At 43.4% G+C, this 24,255-nt stretch overlaps 2 protein-coding genes across 3 annotated transcripts in view; both read left to right on the top strand.

Annotated features, from left to right (window-relative positions):
- LOC138947600 (uncharacterized) overlaps nt 1-24,021 on the top strand; it is a 326,843-nt gene extending 302,822 nt beyond the window's left edge. The window contains exons 9-11 of the mRNA XM_070319107.1: nt 21,731-21,944; nt 22,267-22,402; nt 22,662-24,021. Coding sequence (XP_070175208.1) covers nt 21,731-21,944; nt 22,267-22,402; nt 22,662-22,912 — 601 coding nt within the window. The 3' untranslated portion in view covers nt 22,913-24,021. The remainder of the gene's footprint in view (nt 1-21,730; nt 21,945-22,266; nt 22,403-22,661) is intronic.
- LOC138947590 (uncharacterized) lies at nt 8,064-14,545 on the top strand. Of its 2 annotated transcripts, none has more exons than XM_070319096.1 (3): nt 8,064-8,169; nt 8,655-8,755; nt 9,177-14,545. In XM_070319096.1, exon 3 carries the CDS (start codon nt 10,404-10,406, stop codon nt 14,019-14,021), a length of 3,618 nt encoding a protein of 1,205 aa, XP_070175197.1. In that variant the 5' UTR covers nt 8,064-8,169; nt 8,655-8,755; nt 9,177-10,403; the 3' UTR covers nt 14,022-14,545. The 2 variants fall into 2 exon arrangements, with proteins under 2 accessions (XP_070175197.1, XP_070175196.1); XM_070319095.1 differs by having other exon boundaries at nt 8,655-8,768.
- Nucleotides 24,022-24,255: the final 234 nt, after the last annotated feature.

Here is a 24,255-nt window from a genome sequence, read left to right as displayed (position 1 = left end):
ACCCCTGCACTTGCGCAGGGTTAGAATTCCAACCTGGACCCGGTCCATTCTAGAATGAAACCGGATTCTAAGTTCGCGCAGAACAAGACACTATAAAGTCAAACATTCATTCGATGCAGTCAAACAAGAAATCAGTTCAATTAATGGCAATGACTGACAGAGGAGCGAGACATGTACTTGACCATCACAACACAGGACATCACATTCTCAACAGCCTACCTCTGGCTCAGGAACACTTCAGCGCCCAAACATTCGTCACACTCAACGACATGTTACAATACAGCTGAAGGACAAGAAAATCTTAAAGAGCGCAGTCACACCAAGACTAAGTTTATTTCCAAGGAATCAACCAAGGGGACTGGGGAATGCGAGAGGAGTTTCACTCAAACAGCATAGCAAAGAAATAAGATCAGTCATAACGAAACAGACAAGGAATGACAGAGACTAACATAGAACACCAATTGCGTAGTAATGCCAATACAACATCATTATGAAATTATGACTGATAGTTAACATAGTAAAACATCATCAAAGAAAAGTAAAATTTGTCAAGAAAATAATGGTTATGCCCCTTGCCACGTCAGTAGACAACAATAATTCATGTAATTTGCCACCAGAATAACTAAATTGAAATATCAAAGTAAATAATATTGATTACATTGGTTACATTTAGCACATCTAGGTTAGAAGATTGAACATAATTGCCACCATCAAATAAAGTAATATTCAAGGCAATTTAAGACATTGACGGTCTGAATTGTGCCGTAAAATACAAAGGGGGAGGGGAACGCCAAAGTGAGATGGTAATCTTATGTTACTGAAACTAGAAACTGGGGTGATGGCGCTAACATTCCAACTGACAACAGTGAATGGGTCACTAGTTTGCCTTTAGAAAACAGCATAATTCTTAGATTATCCCTGACAACTTAATCCAACTGGTAGAGTATTCATGGAGAACAACATCTACAAATTAGCAACCAATAGTCCATGAATCCAAATCCTATCATGTCTATTATTGTACAAGAACATCCATCGAATGACAAAACCAACTAATCCAGCATTAGACGACCAAGCACAGGTACCTGTATCTACAATACATTACTCCACCAAGGCGTACATTCTGACGTACAATAATCTATTCACTGGTAGTGATGGACACTAAAACCACAGCAAAAGATTGCCAGAACTATCTTTCCCAAATAGTCATAGTACAGAACTATCTCAACTACATGGAAACATAACCTTCTCATAAATCTCTGGTCCCAACCCTGGAACATCCCATTATGACCACAACAACACTTCATGGGCCAACTGCAAGTCTCATTAATTAACCAAGTCATAGGCTTCTGAGGGGGATGGTAGGCACAATCCAGACAATCAAAATGGCATAAAATCATAATAAAAGCATAGTAAAACATGACAAAGTATGTTACACAACATGGGAAAATGCACAAACCTCCTGCGCTGCCGCTATCTGTGCATTACTGCACCCTCACATTCGGTCAGCTCAGACAATCATGGGTATGGAATCTGTGAAATCCCAAATATTCTCAATATAATTTCCCATTATACTAGAATACAATGTGCAACATTATAAAATAGAAGAGCAATATTACAATAACCCAATAGCTCTTCAATAAAAATCCTTACAAAACACAATCTGCAAGATATTTTCTAAGTCAGAATTGAACTGAAAACTGAGAGAAAATTATAGGAAATCCTTGATTATTTACAAAAAAGTAATGTAGGAAACTAGAATAAGTTGTTGCAGGGTCTTTTCTGATAAAATAATAAAGTTATAAAGTCCTAACAAACTTTGTCCAAAATGTGTGATTGCTGTTTCACTACTGTTTACAACGGAAGTTGGCTGGGGGAATCCTGGGGGAAATACTTCCGGTGCGCTAAAATAGCCTACCGCGTCAGGGAAACCTTATTAGCATATGACCTTGACGTCACAACCCACGCTACGTTTCCGCGCCAAAGCTGGCTGGGGAGGGAGGAGAATGGAGAGAGAGAGGGGAAAACACAGCAATCACGAAAACTAGTGAACCTGACTAGAGGCAAATAAATCCTAGAATGCATTTCTGGTTAGAGATTCTCTCAGTTCTCAGCAACTTTCCATAAAGCAATGAAACATAATTTGACAAGAACAATCCAACCAATGCTATGAACATGATGCTGACTGAAGCACAAGAAATAGAGTTTTACAAGCCACTCAGGCAAAGTTCTGACAATGTTCCAGAATTAATGACACAGCAATTTCTGTCACCAATTAGTTGTAGTGAGCAAAGTAATGATAAAACAGCTTCTGTCACAAAAAATGTCTGTACAGGGCAAAGGAATCTTCTTTCCTTTTCTCTGCCTCAAAATCCCGTCCCAACATGGCAGACAACAGTGAATTTTCTACAGGTCAACATCATTCTCATAAAATGGAAATAAAACAGAAAAATACAGAATAATAGTCTTCCAACGTACCTCCTTCCAACTTTACATTGTTCAGTCACAAATTCACAGTTGAACACAGTCACAGGTGAACTCAAAAAAGATAATTACTGTAGATTAATTTACAGGCACATGAGATCACGTCACTCTTGAAGAAGGTGGTTTTGGAAGTGGTTCTAGAACAGTCCCAGAATTCAAACTGGGACTTCGCGCTCAGAGAATAGTCCGCGGTGAGAAAATAGTCCCTTGGAGAACTAACCTTCTCCCAACAACAGTGACCATTTAGAATACAAATAAAAACATAACTAAAGAATAACAATGCACTAGAAATGTAGAAGTACAAAATAGATGGACAAACAAATAAAACATTTTGAGTAGCATATTCATACGCAGGAGGCTGATTCACACTGAGACTGCTTGACCGGTCCAGCTAAGTAGGTCAGTCAAACACAGGGCGCTAGCATAAGGCGGGTACAGCCGAGTAGGCCTACTTGTCTTGCCTGAAGCTGTTAATCAGCCCTACTGCATAGTCTGGAGCACACATTGGGCGGGGGGAAGATGGGTGAATGAAGAGCAAAGGGGAGGGGGAGTTGAAGAGAAGGAGAGTGGGGGGGGGGGGGGGGTACTGGTGACGCAATCGTGACAAAAGTGCACCTTGTCACATATAATAACACAAGAATTATTTTGCACGAGAATTATATTCATTTTAATTATAAATTTCGATTTTGATCACTTTGGAATAACGTCTTTGCTCAAACCTGTTTGAGCCCTAAAAAACGATTTCAGTTAACCGGTCATCAGAATCACTCAATAGCTGAGACGCTGTCTTTTCAAAACTCGCACATTGGTGACGATACTTCACAAATCTTGGCATTTTGAGTTGGTGCATGCAGCATGGTCACCATCTTTTTGGTTAGATAGACAGATTTCCTCCCCCAAACTTATCCCACTAAATAACTCACTTTGCCCAGTTAAATTGTCATCTCGGAAGCTGCAACCTTCTAATTTGTTGTAATTTATTGACCAGTAGCAAGTCTTTACATACGTACACAGGCCCATTTGACCAATTTTCAACTTTGCTCACCGCAGCGACACGCAGCAAAAATTTTACACGCGTGTCTGATAGGAGGATTTTCAGAAATTACTGCTACAGAGTTCTCCAAATTAATTCAGGCACAGATCGCTAGAAGATTGACCGCTGGTCACGCCAATATAAATATCAAGCCATTTTGCAGAAATGCCGGTGCACAATCTGTGTTTTCGTGCGGCGTGTGGTCAGTTCGTGACGACATTTCTCTGTTTCATGGAGAGGCGTGCAAAGTTCGCTGTGAAAATGCGTGTCAGTGTTGTGACAGTGAGAAACAAACTGGATGTGCTACTGTTTGTTTTTGTCGCTCATTACCTCTTGTGCTGTGGCGATGTGGAGAGTAACCCTGGGCCTCTCACAAGTGACACCTTGCAACAGGAGAAAAACGACGAACTTCATGGCAGTTCTACAGAAACAAACAACAGTGACAAAGACTGTAAGTACCCAAACACTTTCCCAAACTGTTGCGGATAGGCCTACCGACAGTGGCGTAACGCCAGAAATGTCAACTCAGATTCTGAACGCTATTAAACAGCAAGGGGACAGATTCCAGTCACTTGAAGCCAGTATAAACCTGATGAGGAGTGATCTTGGTTCCATCAAAAAAGACATAGGACTGGTCAAAGGCAGATGCGAGGAGATTGACAGACGGTGTGACAGGATAGAGAATAACAGCCAAAAGCTATCGTCTTCGGTGCAAGCCAACAAAGACGACATCAAGGACCTCTTTACGGCCGAGCACAGACAAAGTGACGAAAGGGCGAACGTATTATCAGAGGTTCAAAGTGTGAAGGAGGATATTGAAACACTTGACACAGAAATGGACAGATTAGAGGAGTTGTCCAGACGAGACAACTATCGAATGTATGGCATACCGCACAGGGGAGATCGAGAGTGGGAGAGTTATGACACATGTGCCAGTGCTGTGGTTGAAGTACTGAATAGCATTGAAGGACAACAGGGACGGAGAGAGGAGGACATTGCTCGAGCCCACAGAGTCGGACAAAGCAGGAATGGAGCACCCAAGCCAATGATCATTCAGTTTAATCGCTGGAGGGACAAGATGTCTATCATTACAGACCGCAGTTTTAGAGATGCTCTTGAGGGGAGAGGGGTGCGCGTCGCAAATGACCTGACGAAGAACCAGGCAAGGATTGTTGCCGAGGCAAAGATGGAGGGGAAGGCAGCGTTCTTCAAGAAGGGCAAGATGACAGTTGGACCGAGACGGCCTGACAGCAGGACTTACTCGGAGGTGGCCGCAGCAGACGACACAAGGGACGCAACTTCTCCTGATCGCACAGCTGACCATGCAAACAACGGGGTCAACGAGGGTCGAGGGAAACGAACGGAGTGGGGAGATAGACGGCAGGGGAATTCCCCTACTCGGCATGTCAACAACAACAAGGGCAGTCACAACTCTCAACGCACAGGCAACTCACAACACTCGGCACGTGCGGAGCGTGACAGTGGTGGCAGTGGCCCTAAACAGACGGGTATACGGGACTTTTGGAGCAAACCAGCGCAGCCACGGCAGTCTGATCGTCACCGACACACTGACACGGACACTGACAGTAATAGCAACTCCCAACCACGCAGGTCAGAAAGAATTCATAGATAGGATACGAACGACCACCCAGGTGAAACAACCTTTCTCGTTTACAATGTAGAAAACCTTTTTAAAAAACTGACTGACGTTTCTTTTATACAGTACGTCGAATCTTTCGACATTGCTTGTTCGACAGAAACTTTTATTGGTGAATCGTTTGACTTTAATGGAGTGTTCCCAGATTATTCCAAATTCATTGCTCCAACATACAAACTGTCGCGACAGGGTAGACATTCTGGTGGCGTACTGCTTCTGATTCGCAAAGCTCTGTCAAAATTTGTGAAAGAGGTAAAAAAAGGATTGACGTAATACTGTGTGTGTTAGGATTGATAAGTCTGTGTTTAATGTTGACAAAGATGTATGGCATTCTGTTAGGAAACGCTGTCGTTGCTGAACTTTGGTTCAGTTTTGTGTGTTGCATGTAGTTGACTTATTTGTACTTTGTGGGAAAGTACCGATATTATATTTTGTAAACACAATATTTATGTTTGGACGAGAATGCAGGTGAACTTTCTAGTCCTGTCAAAACAAGTTGTTTACCACGTTGTTTTGAGCCGTGGGTTCGTAGCGTTCGCTCGGATTAAGTGCGTCGGCGCTTTTGATGTACGTCACAGAGAACGTCACTGTTCTAGTCCATAGACGGCTGGTATAATGTAGTTGTATCATGTTCGGTCTGGAATATTCTCGAGATTGAGTATTTACTATATATGCCAGCGCGATTTGAATGTAAAAAAGCTTCTATTTGAGTTCTGCTACGATGTGCAGTTGTATGTATGGAATGCTAAATAAATCCTCGAACTCAATTTGACGAGTTGTTTTCTGCTGCTGCGAAGACGGGCGACGTAGAATAAAAGAACACAACTATACGACATTTGAGAACTTGTGGCAATCTCAAGTGTCGTGTAACAATTGGGGGCCAAGCCGGGATCTACGTTTAACGCCAAGGGTTTTCCAGCAACAAGGACCAGTGTCAAGACAGTCACAGGAGGTAGCCATCAATCGGGTGTATCCTGAGGGATCAGTATTGAGACTACGGAACCGTGGATTCGGTGTGACTGGTGAAGAGTTTGGTAATCGCCGCAGCTCGGTACGGTGAACGACGCCGGAGTGTATCGGGATTACAGAGGTTAGCTGCCGTTTGGACGAGACGGACTTCGTCGCGGAGCTAGTGCATTAATACTACGAAATACGACTGAGGTACGTCGTGTACGTATCGTGAGCGAGTGCGCCGTCACGTTAGACGAGGAGGGTGGCTGCCTGCGTCTACGAAGGTGAACAGCGACGAGAGAAGCATCGGAGGTGCAGTAGAGACTGTGTTCTTTTAGAAGACTACATTCGTCTACGTTCGGGGCTGTGAAAGAATACAGACGAACGCACCGGAAAAGACCAGAATGGCTGAGTTCTGGGCAAAAGGAATTGAACTGGGACTAAAAGGCAAGCAGTTGACGGAGTTCGTCGAGTCCCAGACACGACTGCTGGCGCAGCGTGAAGAAAGACAAGCGCAGCGTGAGCGAGAAGAAAAAGAAAGACAAGCGCAGCGTGAAGAAAGACAAGTGCAGCGTGAAGAAAGACAAGCGCAGCGTGAGCGTGAAGAACGACAAGCGCAGCGTGAGCGTGAAGAAAGAGAAAGAGAAGCACAGCGTGAAGAAAGGCAAATGGAGCTGAAACGCTTAGAGCTCCAGATAGAAATGGAGACGAAGCGCTTAGAGCTCCAGACAGAAATGGTGCGTATTCAAAATGAGCACGAGGCACCACACCAAAGAGATAACCAGCAGCAAATGCTACACAGGGCACCGAAACTTCCAGCATTCGCTGACGGGAAGGACCAGATCGACTGCTACCTTGCAAGATTCGAGAGGTTCGCTGAGAGTGCTAGATAGCAGCGCGACGACTGGGCGATTCAACTCAGCGCACATTTGACTGGGGCAGCACTTGAGGTCTACACTAGACTCTCAAATGATGACGCCAGAGACTATGATGTACTGAAGGAAGCTCTGTTGCGTTGCTACAACTTCACTGAAAGGGGCTACCGTCAACGCTTCCGCGAATGCCAGCCATTGTCTGGAGAGACACCGAGCCAGTTTGTGGAGCGCCTGTCGTCATACCTGCAGAAGTGGGTGGAGTTATCAGGTGAAGAGCAGTCATACGAGAGTCTGCGGGACTTGATCGTGAAGGAGCAATTCCTTAATGCCTGCCCGAAGGACCTGGCGACCCGCTTGGAAGAGCAAAAACTGCGGGGTTTGAAGGACATTACTGATGCTGCTGAGCGTTATCTCATTGCTCATGGAAGGACCCTGGGGACGTCAAAGTCAACGAAACCTTTCCAGAAGAGCGGAAACCAGGCAAACCAACCTGCCAAGGGACAAACTGAGTCCGCACCATCATCCAATGAAGGGCAGAACATAACGTGTTTCCATTGCAATGCCAAGGGCCACCGAGTCGCCAACTGTCCCCAAAAGAAAAATAACGGACATGTCCCCAATAAACATGCCAGAACTGGGCCACTGCTGGCTTTTTGCTGGCACGTTTGGTAAAGCTGGCCATAAAAAAACCAACACTGGGCCAATTATGGTTTGCCAACAAAGGCCCAGTTATGGCTTGCCATCACTGGCCCATCTCTGGCATTCCAGTAATATTGTCGGCCAGTAAAATGCCTTAATTGGCCCACTGTTGGCACGCCATTGATGGCCCAGTGCTTGTTTGCCAGCATTGGGCCATAGGTGGCGATTTGCTGGCAATTATAGGTGGGTTTTTGCTGGCACGCCAGCAGTGGGCCAATGCTGGATTATTGCTGGCAAGAAGATCTGCGACAGCACAGCGGTATGACTTTCTCACTTGGAGTGACGTAATGTACAAACAAATGTCGAAATATCTTGACGTCACTCGTGATGATGACGCATTGTCAACTAAATCCGGCCCGCGGTGGTTCTGCAGATGTCCGGTTATTTGTTTTGCATTCAACTTCAAGGAATTTCCAAAGCACCTTCTTCGATTTCAGTACGCGTCCGATCTCCTCCGGCTAGAAGCAAGCGTGGTGAGTTTCACAAACAGTTGTGTGAGCAGGTCGTCGCAACGGCGTTAGATCTAGTATCTTCTTGTTCTTTTCCTCCGTTGTCGGTCTTTTTTTCAACTTTCTTCTGCTAGACGTTTGAGTCAGTTCGCAAAATATAATAGACTTTAAGAAGTCGTCCTCTCTGTAAGAAAGAATCTGCGCGCGAGCGCGCGTGCGCGCGCGCGCGCGTGTGTGTGTGTGTGTGTGTGTGTGTGTGTGTGTGCCCGCGTGCGCGGTTGTGTGTGTGTGTGTGTGTGTGCGCCCGCGCGCGCGGTTGTGTGTGTGTGTGTGTGTGTGTGTGTGTGTGTGTGTGTGTGTGTGTGTGCCTTTTTCCTTTCTTTGTGTGATTGAGTTTGTTTTGTCTCTGTCATAAGAAAAGCACCATAGGCATTACCATAAGCTTACTTGTAACCAAACAAATTGCATCTTGTGAATGTTGACATTGAGTATGTGTCTATTCACTCCAGGACAAAGATTTGTGCAAGTGTCTGACTGCCCAACTGGATAAGATGCAGCTCGCCTGGGTCTCAGTTCCTGAGAGAAACGCAAGAGAGCTGTCCGAGACAACGTAAGCTTCGCAGGTTAGATCAAAATACATATTCCTGTTGACCCCTTACTTCTGCTTGGCATTTTAGTCAGTTCAGAAAATATGATAGATTACAAGAAGTCGTCCTCTCTGTGAGAATGCCTCTGTGTGTGTATGTGTGTGTGTGTGTGTGTGTTTGTGTGCGCGCGTGTGTGTGTGCGTGTGTGTGTGTGAGCGCGCGCGCGTGCGTGCGTGCGTGTGCTGTTTGCTTGCATGCCTGCGTGTATGCTTGCGTTTGTTTGGTTGTTTGGTTGTGTGTGTGTGTGTGTGTGTGTGTGTGTGTGTGTGTGTGTGTGTGTGTGTGTGTGTGTGTGTGTGTGTGTGTGTGTGTGTGTGTGTGTGTGTGTGTGATATGGAATAATGAATTAAAACCAACAAAACTCGTTTGCTTTCATGTTTCAAGAGGTGAACGGCAGGAGGACTTGAGAGTTTCAATGGCTTACCGTAGGCTACGACGTCAGGACAAAGAAAAGAAGCGTTATCTCAACGTTGCGGATGCGAACAGAGAAATGACAGAATCAAGACAATCCTACGGAGGTTTACTGGGAAGTGAACAAGAAACATTCCTGCCTTTGGTCATCATGTCTCGAGTGTGAAATTTAGAACGCTGTACAAATAAAATAAAACAGTGAGCAACTGAAAACAAAGCGTACGTTTCTGTAATGTTTCGGTAATGAGTCGTTGCTGTTTGGAAGCTTTACATTTGTTTTGTTTTTAATATATATTACTGTATTGTTGTTGTGCCCGCTATAACTGCGTTGATGACGATATTCTGTCAAAACCACTGCCTTTACTTGCCAGATAAGTTACACGACAAATGTGATTAGCATTTCAATTGCATTTTACTGATGAATTTGATAATTACGCATATGCATATTGCTAATGTACAGCTTGACAGCATTGCCCTTTGCTTTATTTGCGCACGTCTTGCCGCCAGCATGGGTTGAAAAGTCCATTGATGTGCTGTGTTTTGTTATTGTTATTACATTCACAGTAAAAAATGACAAAACAAAGCATATTTATAGACTTCTAACAACCATCTATGGGCTAACAAGACTGTGCAGATCGAGTACATGAATAGAGCCGTCATTCTATCCGAATCAGTGGTATTGGTATATTTCCTGCAACTTATTGGCATTTTGCTGGCAATGGTAAAGACAGAAATATGGCATTTTGCCGGGCCACAACTGGCCCGGTAATTTCAGCAGGTAAAGGGCCATTAACAGAAAATATATGGAAAAAAGTTTTTTTTATATGGAACTAAAAACCTGCAAAATGCTGGCAAAATGCTGGCGAAATGCTGGCAAAATGCTGGGTTTTTGATGGCAAGCCATCAATAAGCCATCAAATAAATGATGGGTTTTTGCTGGCAAAATTCTGGCAAAATGATGGCAAGCCATCAAAAAGCCATCAAATAAATGATGGGTTTTTGCTGGCAAAATGATGGCAAAATGATGGCAAAATGATGGCAAGCCATCAAAAAGCCATCAAATAAATGATGGGTTTTTGCTGGCAAATTGCTGGCAAATTGCTGGCAAAATGATGGCAAGCCATCAAAAAGCCAGCAAATAAATGATGGGTTTTTGCTGGCAAAGTGCTGGCTTGCCAGTGATGGCCCATCAATTTGCCAATGTGCATACGGGTAATATGCCAGCATTGGGCCATAAGTGGGCCTTTGATGGCAGTAGTTCTGGCAACTGGCATTGCCATCAAAACGCCAGCAATGGCCCAGTTCTGGCATGTTTATTGGGTCAATGACAAAGCGCAAGAACATCGACGGAGATATTACGACAACAAGAGGCAAATGAGTGGCTCGAACCAACAAGTATGTGCGAGCAGCGTCATACTTCCAAGGGCTGCCGAGCAAGTGGCTACACCATCGGACGTGGAAGAATGTCTATCTGATGGCCAGCTTCTGCTCGCCAATGGCAAGTCAATCTCTGTCGTCGCCAGCGCAGCTGTGTCAGTGTCGAACATGCCCGTGTCGAAGGGATTTGTTGAGAAGCAGGAAGTGACTGTTCTCAGAGATTCGGGCTGCAATGGAGTCATTGTCAAAGAGGATCTGGTGCCGACAGAGAAGTTCACTGGTGACTTCAAGTGGACGCTCATGGCTGACAGCAAATGCGTGAAGGCACCAGTGGTAAAAATCCAGATCGATACTCCATACTTCACCGGAGAAGTTGAGGCCGTCTGCCTGAAGAAGCCCTTATACGATCTATTAATTGGGAACATTGGGGGTGCGAGACGTCCTGATGACCCTGATTTTGAATGGAGAATGGGCTCAGCTCAGCCTGCTGCTGAGGAGGAAGACCCACTGCCATTCGCGAATGAAGATATCAGCGAACTGCTACGAGATGACAGAGCTACTGTGCATCGCCGCGACCAGCCGCAGGTTGTAAGCGCTGTGACGACCAGAGCCCAGGCGAAGAAGGACAAAACAACTACGCCAATCAGGGTCACCAACAGTTCTGCAACTGCTGTCGTGGACAGGGATCAGCTGATTCAGCTACAAGAAGCTGATTCGACCTTAACAAAGTACAGGAGTCGTCCTGTCAAGGAGATGACTAAGGGCGAAGGCACTGTGCAATTTGAAGTGAAGGCCAAGATTCTGTACAGAGTGTTCCAGCACGCGAGAGTCAACGGTGGGAAGCCATTACGTCAAGTTATGGTGCCTCAACCACTTAGGCGCCAGGTGATGGAGGTGGCCCACGACTCTATTATGGGAGGTCACCTGGGTGTCAAGAAGACATCGGACAGAATCCAGGCTGCGTTTTACTGGCCAGGACTGCATGCAGATGTGACTCGATTCTGCCGATCGTGCGATATTTGCCAGAAAACCATACCTCGAGGAAGGGTCCCGAAAGTGCCGTTGCAGAAGATGCCTTTGATCGACCAACCTTTCAAGAGGGTGGCCATTGACCTCATCGGCGAGATCAAACCGCCAAGTGAAGAGGGTCATCGTTGGGTACTGACCCTGGTAGACTATGCAACCAGGTACCCAGAAGCCGTGCCTCTGAAGAAAATTGACACCGAGACTGTTGCCGAGGCACTTGTGGACATTTTCAGCAGAATTTGGGTTCCTGAAGAGATCCTCACAGACCTGGGGACACAGTTTGTCTCTGAATGCATGGAAGAGGTCAACAGGCTGCTGAGCATTCGTCACTTGACTACGACAGCCTATCACCCGATGTGCAATGGGCTGGTAGAAAAATTCAATGCGACGCTGAAGTCCACGCTGAAGAAACTATGCAGTGAGCAGCCAAGGCAGTGGCATCGCTACATCAATGCCTTGCTATTTGCATACAGGGAGGTGCCACAAGAGTCCACTGGATTCTCCCCGTTCGAGCTGATGTACGGGCGGACCGTGAGAGGCCCGATGCAAATACTAAAGGAATTGTGGACGAAAGATGTGGACACACCTGAAGTGAAGAACAGTTACCAGTACGTGTTCGAGTTGCGAGAGAAACTGGAGGAGACTCTCGAGATTGCGAGAGAAAACTTGAGAAAGTCTCAGGATAGCGGAAAGCACTACTACGACCGCAAAGCCGTAAACAGGAAGTTTACACCAGGTAACAAAGTGCTGATACTGCTTCCCACTGATCACAACAAACTACTGATGCAGTGGAAAGGCCCATACAAGGTTGAGGCCGTGGTAGGGATCAACGACTACAAGGTGAATGTCGGCAAGAAGTCCAAGATCTACCACGCTAACCTCCTGAAACTGTATGTGGAGAGACCTCCGGAAGCAGTACAGGTCGCGGCAAGTGTGGAAGAACCAGCCGAACTAGACGAGTTTGACGGTGAGGAACTACTGGAGTTGGGAGACCTCCACAAGAAAGAGGGAGTGGATGACGTCAAGCTAGGACCTGACTTGACAGAAGATCAGCAGAAGGAGCTGCATGATTTTATGGGCGACTTCACCCATAGGTTCTGTGATGTTCCAGGCTCTACGTCCTTGGTCGAACATGAAGTCCACCTTACATCTGACGTTCCTGTTCGCTCAAAACAATACCCTATCCCGTTTCAGGCTCGGGAATCCTTGAAGAAGGACATCGACAACATGTTGAAGATGGGGGTCATCCGTGAGTCATCATCCCCTTACTCATCTCCCGTTGTTGTTGTCAAGAAGAAAGACGGCACAAACAGGGTATGCATTGACTTCAGGAAAGTCAATAAGATCACCGTGTTTGACCCTGAACCGATGCCGACGGCAACTGATCTATTCCGACAGTTAACTGGCAGTAAGATCTTCTCAAAGATCGATCTCAGCAAGGGATATTGGCAAATTCCTGTGCGCGAAGAGGACATACCAAAGACCGCCTTTGCAACTCCAGACGGAACGTATGAGTGCCTGCGGATGCCTTTTGGCATGGTGAACAGTGGTGCTACCCTTACGAGAGGAATGCGAAAAATGCTCAAAGGAATTAAGAATGTTGTGTACTACTGGGATGATCTGCTAGTCCACACGGAGACCTTTGCGGAGCATCTGGAGACTTTGAGGGAACTGTTTTCCCGCCTGACAAAAGCTAATCTGACCGTGAGACCCAGCAAGTGCATTTTGGGGACCGACAACGTTGACTTCATAGGTCATTCACTGAAGGAAGGTGAAAAGGGGCTTTTGTTGGAAAACGTCACCAAGATCCTCAATGCGCCACGTCTTGAAACCAAGAAGCAGGTGCGATCCTTCCTTGGATTGGCTGGGTACTACAGAGAGTTCATTCCAAACTTCGCCGCCATAACGGCGCCTTTGTTGGACATGACCCGAAAAGGATGCCCCAACCGAATACTCTGGGGACCAGCTCAGGAGAAGGCATACCAGACCGTGCGCGACCTGATGTCACGAGACCCGGTGCTACGCCTTCCTGATACTGCCAAAGAGTTCATCTTGCGTACAGACGCATCGGACGAAGGGATCGGCGCCATGCTGATGCAAGAGCATGGAGGTAAACCGTTTCCGGTCAGCTATGCCAGCAAGAAGCTGTCAGGAGCCGAGAAGAACTACTCGACCATGGAGAAAGAGTGTTTAGCCATCGTGTGGGGAATCAAGAAATTTGAACTCTACCTCCAAGGGGTGAAATTCGTGCTTCAGACTGATCACAAACCCCTCACCTACCTGAACTCTGCAAAGTTTGTAAATAATCGTATCATGAGGTGGGTGATGTACTTGCAGAACTTTGATATGCGAGTAGAATCGATTAAGGGTTCAGACAATGTTGGAGCGGATTTTCTCAGCCGAGTATGTGAGTAAATCTGTGTTCATTCTCCAACAGACTAATGTACAAACCTGGATTCTAATCTTTTATGTATACATAATATGTGTACAGGTAGCGTTTCAATGATTGAAAGAAATTGGGTAAATTTCTTCTTGTGTTGGGGGTAATGTTAGGAAACGCTGTCGTTGCTGAACTTTGGTTCAGTTTTGTGTGTTGCATGTAGTTGACTTATTTGTACTTTGTGGGAAAGTACCGATATTATATTTTGTAAACACAATATTTATGTTTGGACGAGAATGCAGGTGAACTTTCTAGTCCTGTCAAAACAAGTTGTTTACCACGTTGTTTTGAGCCGTGGGTTCGTAGCGTTCGCTCGGATTAAGTGCGTCGGCGCTTTTGATGTACGTCACAGAGAACGTCACTGTTTTAGTCCATAGACGGCTGGTATAATGTAGTTGTATCATGTTCGGTCTGGAATATTCTCGAGATTGAGTATTTACTATATATATGCCAGCGCGATTTGAATGTAAAAAAGCTTCTATTTGAGTTCTGGTACGATGTGCAGTTGTATGTATGGAATGCTAAATAAATCCTCGAACTCAATTTGACGAGTTGTTTTCTGCTGCTGCGAAGACGGGCGACGTAGAATAAAAGAACACAACTATACGACATTTGAGAACTTGTGGCAATCTCAAGTGTCGTGTAACACATTCCATTTGTCAAATAAATATTTGGATACTTTTTCATGTTTTTTCCACCAGTTTTAGCTAAATAATCATTATTTAGAAGCTCATGTGCTAAATAAGTAATTGTTTATAAACAATGTAAAACAATTCTAAATAATTTTTTGTTTACGTAAACCATTCATTATTTACCTAAACAATTCATTGTTTACGTAAATAATTCATTGTTTACGTAAATAATGATTTATTTAGCAACATTGCTGATTGTTTACAAACAATGTAAAATACGTCTAAATAATGTATTGTTTACGTAAACAATATATTATTTAGACTTATATTACATTGTTTATAAACAATCAGCAATGTTGCTAAATAAATCATTATTCACGTAAACAATGAATTATTTACGTAAACAATGAATTGTTTAGCCAACACATTTTCCATTATTTAGGGGTTTCTAGGATTCGCTTCTGAACTAAGTTTTATGTCTTTCGGTGATTTCTATAATTGAATACAAGGTCTTATTTAGCTAAAACTTGTGAAACAAACATGAAAAAGTATCCAAATAATTATTTGACAAACGGAATGCCTTAAATTTCAGCTTGTAAAATAAACAAATTTACGAACATTTTCTGATAAATAATGTTTGGAGATACCTTGTATTGAATTATAGTATATACACAAAGAAAAAAAATGAAGCTTAGAAGTCAATTCTTGATTCCCCTAAATAATGAAAACTGCTTTCCCCAAACAATTCAACGAATTTTAATGCATTATTGTATGATGATTATGCAACTGGGAGGAATAATCCGTGTGTGAGCGCGAGCGTACGTTTGTGTGTGTGGCAGAGAGAGAGAGAGAAAGAGAGAGAGAGAATTGAATTGAATTGAACTTTATTTAACAAGGATTCTACGCCTTTTCTTACAATCTGTCCTTGGGACGCATAGACACACAATTATATAATTAAAAATTTAAAAAGTTAACCGTTAAAACGAGGTCGGAAAACTTCAGCACGTGATAATAAAGATGACGATGACGATGATGATGATGATGATGATGATGATGATGATGATGATGATGATGATGAGGCATGAAGAGCATACATATGTGGTTATTCATAAAATCAAATGCATACTATGCAGGTAATTATAAATACAAGCTGGTGGCAATCGAACATGTAGCAATAGAGTAACAAAAATATGTTCAGAATATACAATGCACAGCATATTTTTGACGTAATACTAAGTTTGGTAAGTCAAAAGGCGTTAAACTACTCAGACATTAAGTGGTTTTTAACACATTTTTTAAAACTTTTTTATGACTTTAAGTGCTTAAAGGATGCTTAAAGGATGATGGAAGCGAATTCCAAACTGAAGTACCCGAAAAAGCAAGACTGGTCTTATACAGGTCAATTCGTGGAATCGGTGGGATCAAGTTGACCGACCCATATCTGTGGGTAGCTTTATTAAATAATGATGTAATGTAAATCGGCACTTTACCGTAATACAATTTATGCATGAAAATGGCTTTGTTTAACTTGAGATGCTTTTCCAGTGGAAGAAAGTTGAGCATTTTTAATTTCATATCTGTTGATGCATTATCCTTTACGATGAGTTTGGCCGAGCGACGATAGAGAGAGTCTAACTTTTTCAAGTGGACATCACTGCTGCCATCCCAGAGCGTCGAAACATAATTAATGTGAGGCATTACATGAGCATGGTGGAACATTTCCAGAGTCCTTCTGTCCGTAAATTGCTTTAACTTGGATAAGAGGAAAACGTTCTTGGCTACTTTCTTGCAAATATGCTGTAATTGTGCCTGCCACTTGAATTGGGAGAGAGAGAGAGAGAGAGAGAGAGAGAGAGAGAGAGAGAGAGAGAGAGAGAGAGAGAGAGAGAGGAGTGTGTGTGTGGATGTGTTTGCAGAGATGGTTATGTTTATTTCTTCTGTAAATTATATCCCCTTGTCTAAAGAGCTTTTAAAGCTGAGGACAATAAACTCTCAAAGCGTCAAAGCGTCACTTTGCCCAGTTAAATTGTCATCTCGGAAGCTGCAACCTTCCAATTTGTTGTAATTTATTGACCAGTAGCAAGTCTGTACATACGTACACAGGTCCATTATTTTGACCAATTTCATTCTGATCCCAAAAGACAATTTTGGAAAATAACTCTATCAGGATTATCAGCAGTCTAGAAGAGTAGGAGCCCCTGTACCGCAGTCAGATTTTTCACAACATCCGGAGCACGTTCCACGCCTCCGACAGGCTGTATCCCACAATCGGGACTAACAACCAACTCCGAGACATGTGCTTAGCGAACACTTCCAGTGATCCGTGGCTGTTCGTGGCTCCGATGATTTTATTTTCGAAAGAAAATGTATCTAGCGCACGCCGCATACACATCACACCAAGTCGCTCGTCCCGATTACATACAGCCTGTTCGGAGGCGTAGAACGTGTTCCGGATGTTGTGAAAAATCTGACTGCGGTACAAGGGGCTCCTACTACTCCATCTTGGCGTTACGGCTAAAAAAAAAAACTCAGAAAAAATCAATTCTGCGTTCTTGATAGCATTTTCGTCCAGACTGGACTCCAGCTTTTGCTTTTCTTATTTTTCTCTATCGTCCAAGCCCATAAAATCGAACAAAGCGGATTGCGTTTGGATTTCCCTCTTTGAGATGACTGAGATTGCCCCCCTTGGATCGTTCCGTGCCAAGGCCAGTTACAGTACTGGCCGTGTGTCCAAGATGCTACTACTCCAGACCGCCGAAAATCCTGACAGAGTTATTTCCGGGAAACGTCTGTTTAAAAACATGATATGATAGAGAATGTTTTTTTGCGTTAAAATAATTATATCATCTGGCTTGCATTCCAGATACTAAATAAATGTGCAAGTTTTTTTTTTCAAGAATGACATCCATGGAAGTACAGATAAATCATTCCTGTTTGCTGCAAAACAATCTTGAATTATAAGTCTACCAGAAATAGATCAATTTGATATCTATTGTCGTGCGGTTACCGTCCTTGAAAATCACATTCTGAGAAACTCACATTTGAAAGTTTGTGAAGTGTTTTATTGCACACATTGAAAACAAGCCGGAAAAATGGTGGGTACGTGTGTCAGTGTGTGTGTGTGTTTGTGTGTGTATGTGTGTGTGTGTGTCTGTGTGTTTGTGTGTGTGTGTGTTTGTGTGTGTGTGTGTGTTTGTTCTGTTATTGTTCATAAACTTCTTCCAACAATTCAACTGCTGTCTGCCATCCCCGATCAGGCCAGCATCGTAGGCCCCCTACATATCAACATCAGAGAGATGCCACACATACTTCTAACATTATCCTGTTAAAGCCGGAAGAACTTTGTTAAATGATTGAATAAAACAGCATAAAACACAAGGTAAAACAATAAGACCGAATCTGAGAAAATGGCCTCCATCCAGGGGAGACAATAATCTTGCTGCACCTCAAAGGGCAATATATAGCGGTTGCTTCCCATGTCAGTGTAAGTTTCATTGACCTTCTTGCAAGGAGTCGAAAAGTGCAGTTGTTTTACGAATTAATTTGAATGATTGTCCGGGCAAGATAGCGTAAGCATCGACCAGATTCACATCAGGTCCTACATGCAAGTCTTTTAGTCTTGACGAGAGGGAGAAATAGAGAGTATCACAAGGCAGGGCCGGACTACGGCGGGGGGGGGGGGGGGGGGGGGGGGGGGGTACGGGGGTTGCGCATCCCCCCCCCCCCCTTGCCTAAACATGTACCTCACTTATTTAATTTTTTTTTTTTTTAGTAGTGGTGGGGGGTTACGAATATCCCCCTGGACCACCACTGGCAACCGCCCCCCCCCCCCCCCCCCCCCCCCCCCCCCCCCCCCCCCCCCTCCTATTTGCCTAGTCCGGCCCTGCAAGGCTTGCTGTGTCCAACAAGATATTCACGAGTTGCTCTTGTAAATATTGAAATGCGAGCGAAAGTGAGCTTTTCAGTATTTGAACAAGTAACGAGTAGTGTTGATCTGCTTCGACACAGCAATCCATGTAGTAAATTCTGTTTATCCTACATACGTGAGAGAGACACCCGTGAGATAATAATCGTTCAAATCACACGTGTGTATATCATGTAAATGAGGTCATGTCAAGCAAGTCTGGCAGGGACCTGTTTTTCCACTGCTTATGATGCCAAAGTCACCGAGACAAACGTCATTATAGAAACACAAATTGCGCTCGCTAATTACCCTCGATGAATCTTTAGAACTAACACGTCACGCCACACTTTCAGAGTGACGTTTCTTTGCTTTGACGTAATAGATTGCACGAGGCTTTAGAAGAGATCGAGGTTCTAAAACAAGCGTCTTCAATTTAGCTGCCTCGAATGCAGGACATTTTCAGTAAAATACACGTAAGTACAGTATGTAGGATAAACAGAATACTACATGGCTTGCTGTTCCGTACCAGATTTACACTCGTTGCTTTTTCAAATAGTGAACAGCTCGCTTTCGCTCGCAGTTCAATATTTAAAAAAACAACTCGTGTAAATCTCGTACGACACAGCAAGCCATGTAGTATTCTCTATTTATCCTATATACTGTACTTCCGTGTCTTTTGCTCCAAACATCCCGAAGACGACGCGTCCAAATTGAAGACGCTTAATTGGAATGGAACCTCAATCACTTCCAAAGGGTCGTGCAATATTTGACGTCAAAGCAAAGAAACGTCACTTTAGAAACTAAAGACGTGGTAGTTCTAAAAAATATTTCAGGGGAAACAGCAGGCGCAAAATTGTTTCCAGCTTGACGTTTGTCTTGGTGACTTAGGCATCATGAGCAGGGAAAAATCATATCCATGCCAGACTAGTTTGACACGACCTCATTTACATGAAATGTATACCCACGTGTAAGTTGAACGACTAATATATCATGAGTAGTCTCTCTCTCGTACGTAGGATGATTCTCTTTTTTTTCTATCTTGGGTAATTAAGCCGACTTTAAAGACAGTGTGTTCAATAACGCAAGAAAATTGTTAATAATGGTTTGAGGTTCCATTTTGGCATGCCGCACACAGCCTTTAGCCCCTGGTAATTTCTCACATTGAGATAATAAAGTTAATTTGACTTGATTTCATTTGGGGGTTAAATGTGAAGTTAAAAAACAAAGGATTACTGTACTCACCGATACAAGAACGACACAAGACGATACGAATTTTCGCTTATGAAAGCTTCATCAGGAAAAACAAGAACACAAAAGACAACAACAAGTCGCGTAAGGCGAAAATACAATATTTAGTCAAGTAGCTGTCGAACTCACAGAATGAAACTGAACGCAATGCCATTTTACTCGTAGCATCGTCAGGCCACCGCTCATGGCAAAGGCAGTGAAATTGACAAGAAGAGCGGGGTAGTAGTTGCGCTAAGAAGGATAGCACGCTTTTCTGTACCTCTCTTTGTTTTAACTTTCTGAGCGTGTTTTTAATCCAAACATATCATATCTATATGTTTTTGGAATCAAGAACCGACAAGGAATAAGATGAAAGTGTTTTTAAATTGATTTGGACAATTTAATTTTGATAATAATTTTTATATATTTAATTTTCAGAGCTTGTTTTTAATCCGAATATAACATATTTATATGTTTTTGGAATCAGCAAATGATGGAGAATAAGATAAACGTAAATTTGGATCGTTTTATAAATTTTTATTTTTTTTTACAATTTTCCGATTTTTAATGACCAAAGTCATTAATTAATTTTTAAGCCACCACGCTGAAATGCAATACCGAAGTCCGGGCTTCGTCGAAGATTACTTGACCAAAATTTGAACCAATTTGGTTGAAAAATGAGGGCGTGACAGTGCCGCCTCAACTTTCACGAAAAGCCGGATATGACGTCATCAAAGACATTTATCAAAAAAATGAAAAAAACGTTCGGGGATTTCATACCCAGGAACTCTCATGTCAAATTTCATAAAGATCGGTCCAGTAGTTTAGTCTGAATCGCTCTACACACACACACACACGCACACACGCACGCACGCACACACGCACGCACACACGCACATACACCACGACCCTCGTTTCGATTCCCCCTCGATGTTAAAATATTTAGTCAAAACTTGACTAAATATAACAAGTCGCGTAAGGCGAAAATACAATATTTAGTCAAGTAGCTGTCGAACTCACAGAATGAAACTGAACGCAATGCAACGCAGCAAGACCGTATACTCGTGGTCCACCGCTCACGGCATAGGCAGTGAAATTGACAAGAAGAGCGGGGTAGTGGTTACGCTATGCTGCATAGCACGCTTTTCTGTACCTCTCTTCGTTTTAACTTTCTGAGCGTGTTTTTAATCCAAACATATCATATCTATATATTTTTTGAATCAGGAACCGACAAGGAATAAGATGAAAGTGTTTTTAAATTGATTTCGAAAAAAAAATTTTGATAATAATTTTTATATATTTAATTTTCAGAGCTTGTTTTTAATCCGAATATAACATATTTATATGTTTTTGGAATCAGCAAATGATGGAGAATAAGATAAACGTAAATTGGGATCGTTTTATAAATTTTAATTTTTTTTAACAATTTTCCGATTTTTAATGACCAAAGTCATTAATTAATTTTTAAGCCACCAAGCTGAAATGCAATACCGAACCCCGGGCTTCGTCGAAGAGTACTTGACCAAAATTTGAACCAATTTGGTTGAAAAATGAGGGCGTGACAGTGCCGCCTCAACTTTCACGAAAAGCCGGATATGACGTCATCAAAGACATTTATCAAAAAAATGAAAAAAACGTTCGGGGATTTCATACCCAGGAACTCTCATGTCAAATTTCATAAAGATCGGTCCAGTAGTTTAGTCTGAATCGCTCTACACACACACACAGACAGACACACACACACACACACACACACACACACACATACACCACGACCCTCGTCTCGATTCCCCCCTCTACGTTAAAATATTTAGTCAAAACTTGACTAAATATAAAAAGCAGACGCAACACGGAACGAACAAGGTTTGAAAAAAAATGGAGGGGAAACACGTTAAATGTAAACAAAAACTTGTGTGTGCAGGGGCTGTCCGACCGACAACCAGGTGGTGAGAGGGGACCACTTTCAGCTGACACGGAGAATACAGGATACAATACCAGGGGAAATGGTCGTAATTCCTCTCTACGCCTTCATGTTCGTCAAGGGAAGCTCCGGCAACAAGAACACGCTCTACTTCTCCTGCTCCGTCCAGTTGTGTGATGATGCTGCCGTGACTGCTGGTACCTGCGACGCTCCGGTAGGTCGTCTGTGTGTTGTTTTTGTGGTGGTGGTTGGTTGTGTTGTTAGTGATGTTGTTGTATTTCTTGTGTTGCTCACACACGCACACACACACACACACACACGCACACACACGCACACACACATACACACTAACACAGACACACAGACACACAGACCCACTAACACACGCACACACATACACATACACACACACACAAACAAACTAACACACACACACAAACTAACACACACACACACACTAACACAAACTAACACACACACACACACAAACTAACACACTAACACACACTCTTACACAGATGGTTTTTCTTCAACAGGACCCCGCCACCTGTACGGGTGATTTCACCGCAGGCCTGGGCAAGAGACGTCGTCGCGCCGCTGATGGGGACATGAGGGTCATGGGCCAAGCTCTGACCGTTCGCTTCGGCAACGCCACTCTGGAAGAGGAGTTCAGTAAGTGTGCTGTGCACGTCTTAGAGTTGACCCGGTTTTTTCGTGGAATAAGACACATCCCTCCGCTTGTGTGTGTGTGTGTGTGTGTGTGTGTGTGTGTGTGTGTGAGTGTGTGTTTGTGTGTGTGTGTGTGTGTGTGTGTGTGTGTGCGCAGTCTGTGTGTGTGCGCGCGCGCGTGTTTGCGTACGCTCATGTGTGCAAGTCTGTACGGTCTGTGTGCATGTGCATCCTCTGATCACCACCCTATCTCCGTCTACAGGGGAAAGCTCAGGCAGCGAGCAGACAGGGGTGGAAACGGACACAGCCAAATGTCTGAAGAACCCAGAACTGCAGACAGTTATCTCAGTCCTCGGCATTTTCCTCCTCGTCCTTCTCATCGCTCTCATCGTCGTCACCTTCCTCTTCTGTCGTCGCTCGCGTCACACCCAGGGGAAATACGTGGACGATGGTCACACCATGGGGTCTTCCACTCAGACCCTCAACATGCACATTCCCCGACCCCGTGTGTAAACATGCATAGGTCGCAGGCTGGTAGCTACAGTGCATTTGCTGAGCAGTGGACACAGTTTTATCTTGATGTGTTTTTCTCTCGATTTTTAAATAAACTTCAGGCGTATTGATACGTGCTTCGCCGTGAGAGAACAAATTTGATAACAAAAGGGTGCATTGATTTTTATCAAAATATGGTGTGTACATTTTGTTGTTGTTGCAAATTTAAAATTGTGTTGTCCACTGCTTACAAAATTCACTGCAAAACCTTAGCGCTGTTATTAGGTGTCTCATTCTCAGCCACTGAAAATTACCTACAGGTACTGAGTTCAGGTTGTACTTTGACAAACTTGTGAAATAGTATTTGCCTGCTACAGGGTCAAAATATTGACTCATCCACAGAAACCAAACGTACCTTTCCTCCACAAACGTACAGCTTCTCTGCCAGAAATGGACACGAAAATAAACACAACAATGGACTTAATGCGTTTCTTAAGTTTACATCATTCCAGGTGTGGTTTTTCCGTTGACCACATTTTATTTTTTTTTATTATTATTATTTTTTTTTTTTTAAATATTCGCACCCAAAAATATACAATCTTTCGGCAATATTGTATCAGTAACAATAACAACTTCTGAATGTAGAAAATAAATCAGGACAAATACAACACATTCTACATAAGATCTAGGACAACGTTGACTGATGGAGATCTATAACAATCGTAAATGACAAATGTAATGTGAACCGATTTGATATGTTGACATTGAACTTGTATAATGCATAATGTGAGTAAATAATAAAGCTGAAATTGCAATGCGATTTAATTGAGATTCAAAAGCTACATGCTTGTGGCCACCCTCTTAGGTAAACTGTTCCTTTTTCTCTGCTTTTCTGGTTGTTTGAAGTGAAATAATAAGTTGTAAAGTTCGTCAACAATAATGTACAATGTATCCGGCAAAATCTCACCCACCCTTAAGAAGAATGCTCATTTTGGAATAATACTGTTCATTTTTGTCATTTGTGTTGTATTTTATGCAAAGTCCGCTTGCGAACTTAATTACACACTTTCCGTTGTGCAAGAAATGCCTTTTGCTAATTTTGTAATAAAATAAATGTTCTTTTTCCAAAAGGTTTTAGTGTTTATGTACAGTATTATCTGTTTGTGGATCTTTTTGTTTCTTTGCCTGCCCGTCTGGCGGGCTGGCGGGCTGGCTGGCTGGCTGGCTGGCTGGCTGGCTGGCTGGCTGGCTGGCTGAGTGACCGCCCCCCCCCCCCCCTCACCCAGCAAACAAAGACACTCACAAAATAAAATACCTGAATATGATCACATCACAAACACACACACGAACGCAAGCAGGCACAC

This window comes from Littorina saxatilis, linkage group LG14, assembly GCF_037325665.1.
Source record: "Littorina saxatilis isolate snail1 linkage group LG14, US_GU_Lsax_2.0, whole genome shotgun sequence".
NCBI classification, from domain to species: domain Eukaryota; kingdom Metazoa; phylum Mollusca; class Gastropoda; order Littorinimorpha; family Littorinidae; genus Littorina; species Littorina saxatilis.
Note: the sequence above shows the minus strand (reverse complement) of the source record. Positions and strands in the feature narration are given on the sequence as shown.